At 41.8% G+C, this 14164-nt stretch overlaps 1 protein-coding gene across 49 annotated transcripts in view; it reads left to right on the top strand.

Annotated features, from left to right (window-relative positions):
• The window catches only part of TENM2 (teneurin transmembrane protein 2), a 3534961-nt gene that overhangs the window by 3101060 nt on the left and 419737 nt on the right, over nt 1-14164 (top strand). For 4 of the 49 annotated variants that reach the window (XM_072756686.1, XM_072756677.1, XM_072756673.1 and 1 more), the window contains exon 1: nt 10615-11005. The exons of 41 other annotated variants lie outside the window; for them this stretch is intronic. Coding sequence is in view for 2 of the 8 variants with exons in the window: in XM_072756668.1 (XP_072612769.1) it covers nt 11614-11629 (16 nt within the window). In the remaining 6 variants the exon portion in view is untranslated. Of the gene's footprint in view, nt 1-10606; nt 11006-11546; nt 11630-14164 lie in introns of those variants that run through there. 4 more of the 49 variants (XM_072756668.1, XM_072756667.1, XM_072756681.1 and 1 more) reach the window with 3 other exon arrangements.

Raw genomic sequence — 14164 nt, 5'->3', positions numbered from 1 at the left:
TTCACTTGCAAAATAACTCACTGTTATTTTATGTCTGTATAAAAGAGGAAAAGCCTTTGCCAATTACACTATAACATGCCATTAGCTCCAAGAGGAATTCCTATTTCATAAATGTTAAAATGGACAAGGAAATGTACATCCTAGAGTCAGTGAAATGCTATATCCTCCAGGAGCTAGGCCATTGAGACAGAGCTGTACCCACTACTGATTCAGTCATCAGAGGCCGGGAAAGACTAAAACCTGCAGATGGCCTCAATCCTCTCTCTCCTGAGAAAGAGTTGATTCCAGTTTAATCAGGAGAAAATTCTTCTTTATGGCTCTTTTAGATCATTAAATGTCATACACTGATCACTGTTTCACCTTAGAAATACAGTGTCCTGTTCAAATGGTTCCCGTTTTTAAATCACATTTCTTTAAACACAGCCAGTGTTTAAATGGCTGTACATCATCCCACCCATGGATGGGAGCCTGAAAATGGCTCATTATTTCAGCAGATCACATAAACCATGATACAGGAAGGCAGGAGGCAGGAAGTCAGAGGGAATTCAATTTGATGATCACATGATCTTCCTTTCTCAGGCCTCCCCGTTCAACTGAAGGTTTTGTGTTGTGATCCCAAATGGGTCAAAATTCAAGCTTGGGAATTTTTTTTAATAGAGCCCTTTCCTTTATTCTATATACATATATCTATATATTTAATACAGATATACCCATTTCTCTCTCCTTACATTAAAGCCTGCTTGCCCAGAAATGTGCTTATATTTACCAATTTTTTTTCTTATGCAGCTGGCTAAATACATCCCTGAGGAAAGGCAAGATATTTGGAGCAGTTTGGGGGACAGGTGAACAATCAATGACACTGACTCATCCAGTTGAAATGAAATCTTTGTATTTTGTTTGGGAAATTAATTTTTTGATGACAGAAAAATATCGCAGAAAAAAAAAACGCAGGAAAAAGAGCACAAGACAAAAATAATAGCCATTTTAAATCCAAATGAGCATCCTACTAATCGCAACTTAGTGTGCCATGCTGGCACCCTGCTCTAGTCAACAGAGCTCTTCTTTTGAAGGTAAGCAATTTAGAGAAAGAATCTACTCTACTGTCTGGTAGGAGGATGGGTGCCAAAGTTAGATCTTTAAGGAAATAATCTTATTAGCCCCTCTTATTAAGGAAACCTCTGCAGTGTGTAGACTTTGAACCTGCCTGATAAAAAGTAGGTCTTGTCAAACAGCTCACAGCTCCTAGTGAAAAGGTTGAACTTTGTTGGTTTAGATCATCCAATCCAAATGCAAACATGTTTCTAAGCTTCTGTTTGCATACTCTGGGAGAAAAAAAGACTTTCTCATTTTCTCTGACTCCAAGGAGATGGCATCTCCCACCGAAATTACTAAATCACTATGTTAATGGCATGCACAGAAAGGCAAAAGTTTCTTGCATAACCTGAAATTTAAAGCTTCCCATTGTCATTGTTTGGGACCTTTTATTTCTTTGACTCGCCTTTTTTTTTTTTCCCTCTTAACGGACCCTGGTCCTTGAGTTTCTCGACCATTACATTTCTGAGCTGACCCCGTCTGAAGTTATAAGACTGAGATTTTGACAGCTTTGTCATTTTCATAGCTGTGAGGGTTGATGTCAGGCTTACAGGATTATTGCTCTCCAGGAATACTTCACTACATAATCAAGCGGAAGGTCAAGAGAGAGAGAGAAAAAAGAAAACAACCTTCTAATTAAATCAGGAAGGGCTGGCTTGTGCCTATAAAAAAAAAAATAAAAAATAAAAAAATCCTGCAATTTCATGCTTGTATCCAAGTGCAACAATTGGCCCCAGTCAGGGGCCTCCTTGTCGCAACGGACAACAAAAAATTGCCATTAAAGTGAGCAGCTCCTTGAAGAAATAGCTTCATTCTTTGCTTCTACTGGGCTGTTAAGGCTCTTCTCAAATCAAATTAAAGAAAGGCAGTGTAACACATAGCTTGATTAGAGTAATAGAAGGGGAGAGCAAGCTCTTGTCCAGCATCTGCTGCTTTGGCTCCAAAGATGTGTGGTTTCTGGGTACTGGCCCAGTACATAATACAACCGGACAGTAGTGCCCAAACAGAATTAAAGGAAAGCATAAGATCTATTGGACTTTGAACAGTTGAGAAGGGCCCGACTGCAGATTTTTTAGCATGAGGGGTCACTGTAGTAAGAAAGCAAGCACCTTGTAGAATTCCCAAACTGCTTTAGTCCATTTTAGTTCAGCACATCCCATCTGAGACCTACTACGTGCCAAACATTACCTTGCCATAAGTGGTTCAACAAAGTCATTGACAGAAGCTTCATGGCTATTGGGGACAGGTGAGCAAATACTATAAATCTATGATGATCAGTAAAGATAGGGCAATACTAATAGCTTTTAAAAATTGAGCGCCTACTATGTGCCAGTCACTGTTCTAAGTGCTTTACAGGGAACAAGTAATTTAATGTAGAGGTTAGACTGTGTGTGCCTGGAACACAAAGAAGATGAAAATCCCCTGAAAGGTGGTGTTTGAATTGGTTTTGAAGTAAGTATAGGAATTATTTCATATTTTGAAGAAATACAGGAATGAAAGAAAACCCTTGCTAAACAGAGAAAACTTCATCTATAAAGGCCTGAAGTGTTCCATAAGATATCCATCTAAGAAATATGGTATTTCTGCTGCAGCATAAACCAAAAGGCAGGAGGTAGGGAAAGAGTTGAAGATACCAGAACAGAATGAGGGTTCTGTCCTAAAAGTGATATAACCAGTGACGAATTTTTCAGTAGGGATAATGTTCAGATTTCTGTATTAGAAAGATCACCCTGAGATCCAGAATTGCTTCTGAAGCTGTTGAAGTAATAGCAGTTGGCCCTGTAGACATTCCTTGAGAACACCCCACCTGTTGAGGGTGGGCATTGCCCTGGCTGAGGCACTTGAGTAGAGCTCTCAGGGATCAGATATCTGGACATTCCATTTGTTGACTAAAACTGAAAGGGATCAAGATCTTTATTTATTGGTGAATCCTGCTCATGGAAACATAATGCTTCTGTATCTAATCTAATGCTCTAGGATTTCTTAGAAAGTGCCTACTTATTTAAGCAGCAACCTAAGTGTGTCCCACTAAGTGTCTGACTATGTCTGTGGGAATGACACCTGCTGGACAGTTGGCTGGAAGTCACACTAACTCCTACCTGCCTTTCTACTAAGCCTGTGTCTGAGGCCATCTGTGTCTCATACTTACAGTTCAAGGAAAACCATCTTACTGAGGGATGTATCTCTGATGGCCAGTAGCACGACTAAATGACAAGGCAAAGGAGAAAGGTAGTGGTGGGGGAGGGGGACAGAGTAGCAGCAGTAATGTGTGAGCCACACTGAGGTGACTAGGTGGGCACACAGACTGGTGATGATGTCCTCAAGACTCACCACCACAGCAAAGGTAGACCACTGGGGGTGAGATTCTTAGCTGATAGGTATCAGTTTAGAAAGTCACACTCATTTCTTCCTTAACCATTTTGCTTCAGGTTAAACTCTCTATTTATATAAACCAGGTGCTAGAAATACAAAGATTTGCCTCGTGCCCTGGAAAGTAGCCAAACTTCCTTGTGACCTTTGCTATGGTCGGTGGCCCCCATTTCTTCACAAGCAGGGACTGGGGACTGCACCCAGGCAAATGCAGTGTGCACCCCAGTTAGTGGGGATGAGACTGAAGTTGTAAGACAGTATAAGTTTCTAAGATGTACTGAAAGGAAAGGAGTCAAGCCAACCTAGTGTAATGACTTGGAAGGCCTTTAGAGGATGGAGGAATATTACGTAGTGTCCAGTGTTCTGAGAGGTGAGTTTACCAGTTGTACGGTAGCACACCATGCAAACACACGTGTGGAACTGAGCAAAGCCCTGGGACCCACTATGCTGTGGTGGAGCAGGTAGTGAAAAAGCAGGAGAATACACACCTGTTCAGAGCATGAGCGTACAACAGGGACAGCGTTGTCTCTCTCTATTCTTTTCAGCGGTGCCATGGTACGAGACAAATGTTCAGCTAATGAGCCAGAGAAGGCTTATACCTCCCTGGCTGAGTCTGCAACCTGAGCAGCAGCAATTGCAGCCACCCCACCCCCAACTACCCGCCCCCATTCCACAGATTTCTCAGGAGCAGGACTCTGGCCCCCTTGGTCATTTCAGGCCTGTAGATACTTCATAAGTTCTAACCACGTATCAGCTTTCTAAATTGAGAAGTTGATGAATTTTTAAATTCTTGAACCTGTGCTGTAATAATATTTCCATCATCCTACACATTACAATGGAAGAAGGCAACAGATATATTTTCTTATGATGCTGAGAACATGAAATATTGATGGGGGAAGGGAGCATGGCTGTGGTATTGAGGTCTGCCTACAATGAAGGCACTTCTCATCCCGGCTTCTCATTTTCTATCTTTCTCTTCTGACACTGAGGACAGGAAAGAAGCCCCAAACCCACGATACCCAAGGCTAGTTCAATGAAAGCTCTTAAAAAACTGTGCAGTGAAATCTGTCTAAAAAGGTCTTTATCAGGTCTCCAGGGACCAATTGCTAATGCAGCTAATACACATTTGATCTATACAGATGATTTTCCCTTTGTCCCCAAGGGAACCTCTACAAACACTTTGGATTTACATGGTGCCAAGCCCAAGTAGCCTGTTGGAAAATAAATAGCATTTTAACACATTCAAGCATCAGTTCCCAGGATGAAAAGTAGCATGTGGGCTCTTCTCTGAGTTTTCTATCTGTGCTATAGGACATAATCAAACTTCATTTTTAGAGCATTTCTTTTCCTGGTGACATTTCACTCTAAGGCACTGCATTCTGAAGAGAAAAGGGCACAAAGTAGAGACTCTGCTGGTTCAAAAGAAAAAGAATAACATTTCATCTAGGATATTATTTCCCAACACATGTTAGTGTCATGTGGGTACCAGTAAGTGTGGTACAAATATGCAAGACATCCTTAAGGGGCACCTCTCATTGAAAATGTAATATTGATCTATTTATTTTAATACATATTAGAAATTATGTGTGTGTGTGTGTGTGTGTGTGTATACACAGGCACACACACAATTTTGGTTATATATAGCTAGCATTTCTAAGCTGTGATTTCATAGATATTATTAGCTATGGTGAGGTAAAGTTGGAAACGGTATTTTTCTTCAATTTGACTTACTAGGTGAATAAAGAGCTGAGGGTCGGATGGAATGGTGGCTGCCTTCATTGCAGGGAAAGATTGGATAGAGCACAAGTCTGGAAGGCAGTAGGAAAATGACTAACACTCGGGAAATGCTGATCTAGAGAAATTCCCCACCTGTCTAATTAATAGGAGAGTCAGGGCCAGCACTGCCCTTCCCTGGCCACTGGTGATGAGTGTGGATCGATGAGCCGACATCCCCGGGCAGAGACAGACTATAACTGATTCCCTGTGGCTCAACGGGATTTGAATCACAATTCCCTGTTATCTGAAGTCCTGTTTTCCTCGTGGTTGTAAGCAGAAAATTGCATGTTCATGGTGCCTCAATCGGATGTGTCATATCAACCCTCCTCACAATGAAATGATAGCAGGCAGGGTATTGCAGGTCACTCAGGAGACATGCCACTCGGAGAGGGAGTCCTCCAAATGAGTGGGCTCTGCCCTGGGTTCACAAATGTGAGGAGAGAATTTGTAGCTCTCTCAGGATGTGTCTGAGCCCATGAGAGAAAGATGATGATAGTAGGGCCTAGCTACTGAGTCTTTAGTATCAGCCAGCCATGGCACATTAACCCTCAGAAGAGCTAGGTGAACCAGGCATCATTATTCACCCTGGTGTCTTTATGGGGGAGCTAAAGTTAGAGACTTACAACAGCTGGGAGATTCCAATCCAGTTCTGTCTGGCCAAGAGGTTGGATTTCTCTCAGTCAAAATAAAAGGCCACTCTCCAGCTGTGAACACTTTGGGGGAATGACTGTTCCTAGAGCTGTGATGCTGTTCACACCAGGCATTTGAAAATCTACAAAGCCTTCTTTAGAAAAGTGTCCAGATTTAAACTTCATCCTTGGCAACGAGAAATCACAGAATAAAAAAACATTGACCATGATCTTTTCTCGGGTATGGCAAAGGGTGGGAGAATGAAGGATGGTTGGTGGAGGAGAAAGAGAAGGAACAGAAAATGATAAATCCGTGAAAGAAAAGAAATTTGTGTGCCAAGTTTGTCTTCCCACATCCATAGTCCTAATGTCATAGGGCTTGTGATATAGTCCTTGATCTGTCTCCTTGATCTGTCTCCTCATCTCCTCGATCTGTCTCCTCATCTGTATTATAAGGATTTTGGACTAAGTGACCATGTAAGTCCCATTTGAATCTACATTAGGGTAAAAGTAATTTATTTTAGTTTTGCCTTTGATATACAGTAGCTTAGAAAGAGTTGGGTTGGACAGTGGTTGCTAAAGCACTAGAGAAACCTTACCTTCACAGGTGACTCAGTCTGAAAAAGGACAAGAGAGCCACATCATCAATGATCCCAGGAAAGGTTATATAGGATATCTCATTCCAGAGCAGAGAGGAGGGCAGGACACAGGGAACAGGGCCCACATTCTATCCCATCCTAGTTCTCCCCCTGGGCTCTATACCAGAAGCCCTTTGCCTTCTTGCCCATGTATAGACCCGGAATGTTGTGGAATCAACCAACTTTCTCAATCAACTTCTATACACAGCAAAACGATATGAGCCCTCTCCCTAAAGAGCTTAACTGTAACCTCAGAGAATACGATGACTGCTTTTCTTTTGCCCCATTTAAGAAAGTTACTCAGATGAGGATTATACGCTTTTTTAATCTTCTCTCTTTAACTTCTTAAACCACTAATTTGAAGCTAACCTTACACAATTGGTCTGTCTGATGGAAACAGGAAGTTGGTGCCCCAGGCAATTCCTTGTATTGTTCTAGAAGCAACAACAGTTTCTCAATTCTGCCAACAAGAGGCATGTAGGCCTCTTAGGTAGTCTGAACAGTACCTATTCAGGGATATTCATCATTAGGAATTGAGTATGAGCTTCCACAGGGGGATAAAAGTACAAAAACAGAATTTAAAGACCACCAAGAGTGCCTTCATATTATTTGCAGAGACAGAGGAAAGCCTGTGTTGTAAGACTAACATTCTAACCCCACATATTATAAAAGTACAAAGGAAAGGGCCTGACAAAGTCAGAGTTACCCTCAGATGAAGTATACCTGGTACGAGAGGAAATGTTCAACTCAACGCTGGCTAATTGAGTACATACCATGGAGGGAAAAATAAGAGAAATGTTAACTTAATGAAGCAAAAGCATGACTTGCATCAGAAAGCGATTAGCTGTGGTGATCTGTGCAGTGAATAAAGCCAGGCCATGTTAGAACTTGATTTGGCTGATGTGTTTCAGAAGGACTCATAATTCATGTTTCAACTGGAGAAATAGCTTCAGCAAATGATGCAACACGCTGCATTTTTGTTCAGGTGGTTTGACAAAAAGCAAAAGATGGCGTTGTTTGAAACTCTGAGAAAGGATCTTGATGTCCATGCAGTCCAGCTGCTCATCAGATATAGTCACAATGTATGTGGGTATTTCTCAGCAGTGAAGTGGGTAGACCCTATTCATTATGAAGATTTATCATTTGGGTAGCCCTTGTTCATGTAAGCAGTAAGAAGTGATTTGTACTTAAAAATAACTGCATGTTCAAGACCTCTTGTGATTATTTATATGGAAGGAAGATGTAGTTATTTGCTAACTCTATCAGTAGAGAAGAGATATGTGGGCAAAATTCTGTATTTTTCAAAGATGTGAATAACATACGCAACCTTTATAAATTATGAAGTTTGAAGTGCTGTTTTCTCATTTGAAAGATTTAGAAACTTCTAGCAAAACTCAGAGATAGTCAAGTGGCTTAGCAAAAGCTGTAGAACCTTATTTATTGAAAAACTTTAAAATCAAAATGTAAAGTAATCCTTTTCTGGAAAGAAAGAAAGAAACAAACAAACAAACAAAAAACCTAAGCTCATTGTGAGGTATGAGGTATTGGTCCTGTACACTCATTATTAAAGCAAAGAGACTGGATTGAATGGTGAAAAAGAAACGGGCTTGTGAGTTCCACTGGTTTTACTTTTAGCCTCGTGTGGGGCTGAAGGAGCGTTTGAAGAGGTAGTCAGACCTCTGCATTCCAGTGGAGCTGTGCTGGGTAACATGAAATCAAGCAAGTCCCTTAATCTCTCTGGTCCTCCTTGTGTTTTTTTCATTCAGATGCTAGTGTTCCATTAGATTGAGACTCTCAACCTCTGTTGCTTATAGCTTGGGGAAGAGGGGTGTAGTTAAGTGGATGGAGGGTTCTGGAGGATGGACTTCGGGTCACGTTTTTTCCCCCTATCTCAAGTAGAGCAGCCCTCTGGGCTATCAGAATGCTGAAATAGGTGTAGTTTACAGTTTAATCAGCAGGAAGGTATTCAGTTGGTTTTTAAAATGTTAGAATTCCCTTTTAAAAAAAGGAAATCCCCTCTTATTACTCTGTTTTTATAATCTCTTTAGTTTTTATCGACCTCTGTCATGGGGCAACTACTGTGAACATGTTTATTGAAGGTAATTGATAATGATGACTACAGTGTTTTGCACACAGATTGTTAGTGATGATCTGATTGCTTGGGGCTCAGGCATCTGTGAACCAATGTAAGTTTTGTGCCTTTTGATTGATAATCTTTTGATTGATAATCTTTTAACCAAAGTTTATTAGGAGCCCACAAGGTGCCAGGCACTGAGTTAATTCCTTCTATTTCTGACTGAATCCTCAAAGTCCTAGAAATGAGTTCCATGTTCCATAGCTTCTAGATAAGAAAATTGAGGCTCAGAGAGGCTGCACAACTTGTCCAAGGCCACGGTGGGAGCAATGACTGACAGAACCGAAAGCCTTTCCCACACTGCAGCTCTGTAGGGTAACAAGAGAGTCCTCAGGCAACCCTCACTAAGACGTCTAGTCTTCAATCAGCCTCTAAGTTGATTATTGCTTGCTTATTAGAGAAACAAGTGATATTCTTGAATGATCTTCCTCCCAAGGAATCATCTCTGTTCTTGTCACTCTAGCTAGTTGCTTCTGAGTCCTTTCCAGGCAAAATGACAGTGTGTGTCGTTGGATTCCTTAGCGGCAAGAATGAGAGGAACCGTCTCAAGCTGAGAGCACAGTAGTGCCCACACATGGCCAAGGCCTCTGTAGAGGTCGGTGGACCAGATGACCCAGCGTGGGTATGCGGAGTCAATCCTACAACTTGAAATTATTTGACAGGGCAACTTGTATTTGCTTTTCCATCCATCAGGTCTTTGGGTGCCTGGGTAGTTGTAGGATTGTATGGTGTGTGAGTGTGTGTGTGTGTGTGTGTGTGTGTGTATTCTATCATGCTAACTCTCATCTGCTTATTGTTGAGGGATATTCTGCTGCTTCACACACTGGAGCAAATTTGCCATTGCTTCGCTCTGGTGTGCATCAAAGGGCGGGTTTGCCCCCTTTGGGCTCTATTCTACTGATCTACCCTGTGTTCTCTACTATACTTTCCAATTTTCCATCCAAGGTATCTGAACTGGGATGGACTAAGCCACTGGAAATGACAGTCACTTGAAAAAAAAAAAAAAACCTGGCAAACACAGGGATGCACATTCAAAGGAAGCCTTTGGAGAGAAGCAGGTTGCTCTTTTCTCCTTGTTTTCTTGGATGAGACAACTGACTTTGCCCAAGCTGACTTCTTGCCTAGATACACTGACTTAACTGTGAGGTCCTGCCAAAGGTGGTTTCATTAAGCGATGCCCGGGGCTTTTGCAAAATGAAGTCACCTCTGCCTGCCAAGCAGGGACTCTCCAGCTAGACACCAGGGGAAATGCATAGCCTTCTCACTACTCCTACAGAGGAGGAAGTTCCTGTCCTCATCCTTCCTTTGCCGTGCCGGTATACAGTTCTTTCTGCCAGTGGCCAATATGCCCAGCTCATAATGTGTTGTCGAGCTACTGACAAGAAAGGAAATGGTGGACTGCAACTTGGAGAATTGTTCGTTTTGCTGAAGAGGAGACTTGGGGGCAGAGTCATTGCTCTACTTGGCGAAATCAGTGGTCTTCCCATCTAGTGCTATGACTTGGATGGGGCACCAAGGAGCATTTGTTGGGTGAGCGTGATTGCTCTGCATCCAGCTCAGAAGGTTAGTCATGTTGCCAAATGCGCCTTACTTCCCTTAACAGCCCATTCTAAATCAATCTTCCATGAATTCATCAAAATGTTGTGTTCTTTTTTGTTTTGTTTTGTTTTGTTTTGTTTTTGTAGTGCCTCAACTTGGCTCCTTCCAAATCCAGTGCCCCCGACCCAGGGCAGCCCCTGGCAGGGCATTCCCCTAACTGTTCTCTGAACTTGCCTCCCTAGAGTGTCATCTGTCCTCTCTAGGAAAAGTGTCCTCTCCCCCTGGCTCATTTGCCATCATGGCCATATTTCAGTGCTCTCTTGGCTCCCCATAGATGAGTTGGGACACGCCTCAAAGTGCTTCTGTTTCCTCTGAAAGAGGTTGAATCTGGGAAGGGGGGGGTGAATATATGTGGGAATGGTTTAATTGTATCCATGAGGATTCTTAGTAATCAGGATGCCAGTGTGTGTTTTCCAGAGCCTAGAGCTGACATAAATAATGTAGCGTACCTCGCTTTGTGCAGGCTTGCTGAGGAATGCTGATGGAGAAAAAGCCAAACTGGGATCTGAAGCTCCCGGCTCCCGGCACAGCCTTTAAAATCTTTTTATTGAGTAGCAGTTTTGAAACTGCAGCCAGGGCCTTGGCGGGCTGTGTATGCCAGGAGAAGCGGATGGAGGAGTAACTTTGGGGGAAGGCGCCTCACTTGGTTTCTGGAGAATGCGAATGTAGTGCGGCTCGGCTGGCTCCAGCTAACGATTGGTTAATTTCATTTTGCCTTCTCAATCCCAGAAGGAATAGGACAGCTCTGTCAAGGCCCTGAGAGCCCGGTAAGTGTGCAGCTGTTGCTAACAAGATATGACCGGCCCCTCAAACATTGTTAAAAGCATCTTGCTAGCCTTTTAGAGCCTCTTGCCTTAATGGTAAGAGCCAGATGAGCTTTGCGGGACAGCTAACCCCAAATGAAGTCCTGCCGCTTAAGCTCATTTAAAGGGGAAGTATGCACTGGGGAGAACCAGAGGTACCACAAATGCCACAGTTCATTTGCAGGAGGGAAACAAATGTGTCTTTACGTGGGATTTTTACAGGAGGTCTGCCAAGCCAAATTTCCAATCGAAGCATCTTCCAGATTTTGATCTAAAGTGTACCTCCAGCCTTCTCTGGGGCACAAAATAGAAGTGAAGGGAAAGATGGGTGGAGGAGTAGAAGGATGTTAGAAATAATTCTCAGTTGTTCATGTCAAGGGACAGGTTCTGGGCACTCAGTTAAAAAAAAAAAAAGACAGCTATTCCTTGCTTATACTCTGGTGGTTTAGAGGACTTCAGGGAACATTTGTTTTTTTGTTTTGTTTTGTTTTTCCTTTTGATTAAGGCATTTGGGGTCTAGAAAAGAAGATTAAAGCAGGATCCGTTTAATTTATTTAGTTTGCCTCACAGACATGAAGCTTCAAAATGGTAAGTATCAATTATCTTCCTACGGGTTGGGGGCTAGCTGGGAGAGGGGTTCTCAGGCGCGCTTTCTGAGCCAGGACCTGTTAGCAAATCCGGGCTGCTTTATAGCTCAGGCCGCTGGTAGGAGTTGATGTGTTGACATAGAAAAAGCACCGATGACACATTTGGTTGGACTGGAAGGGTCTGTACAGCTCGCCCCTTAAGGGATCGTTCTTTCTGCTGTTGCTGGTTGGACAAGAAGGGGACCCCATGTGAACACCTCATTTGCCCATTTAAATCATGAAAAAAATGTAAAAAACTCAGATACTTTCATCATGAAATGTGTGGATTTTTTTCCCCCTCTTCTGTTGCTACTTAGTTGTTTCGGCTTTTCTCTCCATTGAAAATAGTATCATCTAAATGTGTTTTATAAAATAGTACTTGGAATTTTGTCTGTGATATGACCCTCTGGGTATATTACTAAAAACTCCCAAACTTATAACTATCTCGTTAAATTGGTGGGGAAAAAAAGCTTTTCCTTACTTTCTTTTTTTTTTTTTTTTTTAATCTCAGCCTCATTCTATCGTCTTCCAACATTGCCCAGATTTTGTCTACCAGCTGCTTTAAAATGTGTGTTCAGTAGTCAGGAAAGCCCCACATCCTCACATCCTCCTCTCTGCTTTCGCAAATGCTTTCTTCCCCCATCAAAATTGTTTTTTTCTTGTTTTCCCTCTTGGTTTCTGCCATCCTGGATAAGGGAAAGGGAATTGACATGTCTTTGGTTTGAAAGATCTAGCTCAACAGTTTTCTAGCAATCTTTCCATTCTTCAGGGACTAGCATGCCCATCTGTGAAATGGGCCTGAAACTGGATGAAATATGTAATATGTCTGCTCTCTGGAAGCTTCTCAGTCATGGTTGCAAATACTTGAAAAAAGTTGTAGGGATTTACTTAACAGGTTGTCTGCAAGCTGTTCTCTATAAGCTTGAGTTGAGAAATACTTTAAGTCCCACCTCCCCGCCCCCCCCCAAAAAAAAACCTGGTTGCTTGTTGGTCTTTATTTATAAGTGCATTAGAGGAAAGTGCATTTTAACTGCAGAGAGAAATGCAATGCTTCTAATAAACAAAACTCAGTTTTTATAACCTAAGAAGTGACCTGAAGGAATGTGAAGAATTGATAGAAGGCTGTGGTTCTCGGGTGCAAAGTCACGGCTTCATGTTTAATTTAACAAAACATTAAACATTTCATGTTTAATTTAATGAAACATTAGAGCACTAGGATTTGTCACCTTCATGACAGAATGTCAGAAATGTGGGATAGTTTCAGAATATATGTTCTTTCTGCAGAATTCACATATGACACTGGAAATGTGTCACAGCTGAGGACCTATGCTTTTTTCTAGGGATCTTTTTCCCCTCTGATAAAAGCAGGAGAAGCAAAAAAAAGCAAGTAAAACAACAAAAACAACACCACATTAGGCATGCACTACTAGTCTAGCTAATTTTAGGGGGACTATTAGCAGGCATTTAGGCAAATCTATTAACATTTAGCATCAGCACAAATGGAATTGCATTTCTACTTTTTGTGCTTCTGACAAAACAGGCACAAGGATCTTCAGGACCAGAAAAGAATGGATGTCAGAACCATGTGTTAGGCAGTCAACTTGATTAAACCCTTTTGGATTTTTTAATAACTATTCAAGAAAGTGGGGTGAGATCCTTGGAAAATTTTAAATAAATCTATCAGTTTGACAAAGATTATTACCAATGAGGAGAGGAAGTCTGCATTACTTGCCAGTTTTTTTCTTAGTCTGGAAAATGTGGCTGGAGGTTGATAGTGCTACTTTGCCTTTGGCTTGTGGTGGAAAATTTCCCTTTTTGTATTTCAAAGTGCTGAAAGATAGATAGGTCCAACCTCTCTGTCCATATTTTGTAGATTGGTGGGGCTCTAGTTTGCATCTGATGTTTAAAATGTTTAGCTCTGTTTGATAGAAAGCAAGAATTTGTGTTTGAGCAATGCAGGTGATTACCGATTCATAAAACATGTGTGTATAGGTGTACACATATGCATTTATACACGCACACACACACACATAATACACAGGCAAACAAAAGCTCCCCCAATTCTGCCTCCATTCATTTGAACTATCTCCAGCACCATCTCAGCAATGCTGTATGAGATACTGCGTAGTCTTTTGTTTTGTGATGGCAGGGGTGCAGATACCTCTCCGTGTTATTATATACTCCGTTTGAATGTGTAGCTTCCTTGTGTCCCTTGAAGTGGCTGAGACCAGATGCTGCAGAGAGAGATGTCATACTAATGCAATTCAGAGGAGCATATGGCAAGAGAAAAATCGTTATGACAGTTACTGACCTGAAGAGCAAGTAGCTTTTTTAACCTTTAAAAAAATTGTTTTAACTCCATCCTAAGTAGCAGCCAATACTTTATTTAGCTGAATATTTTTTAACTCTCCTGTAGGTTGCATTCCAGAGCAGGGGTACAAAAGAGTGGCTGAGACTTCTGGAGAGCCCTATTTCCTTTGGTGGGGGTAGGGAGAGT

This window comes from Vulpes vulpes, chromosome 4 (genome assembly GCF_048418805.1).
Source record: "Vulpes vulpes isolate BD-2025 chromosome 4, VulVul3, whole genome shotgun sequence".
NCBI lineage: Eukaryota > Metazoa > Chordata > Mammalia > Carnivora > Canidae > Vulpes > Vulpes vulpes.
Note: the sequence above shows the minus strand (reverse complement) of the source record. Positions and strands in the feature narration are given on the sequence as shown.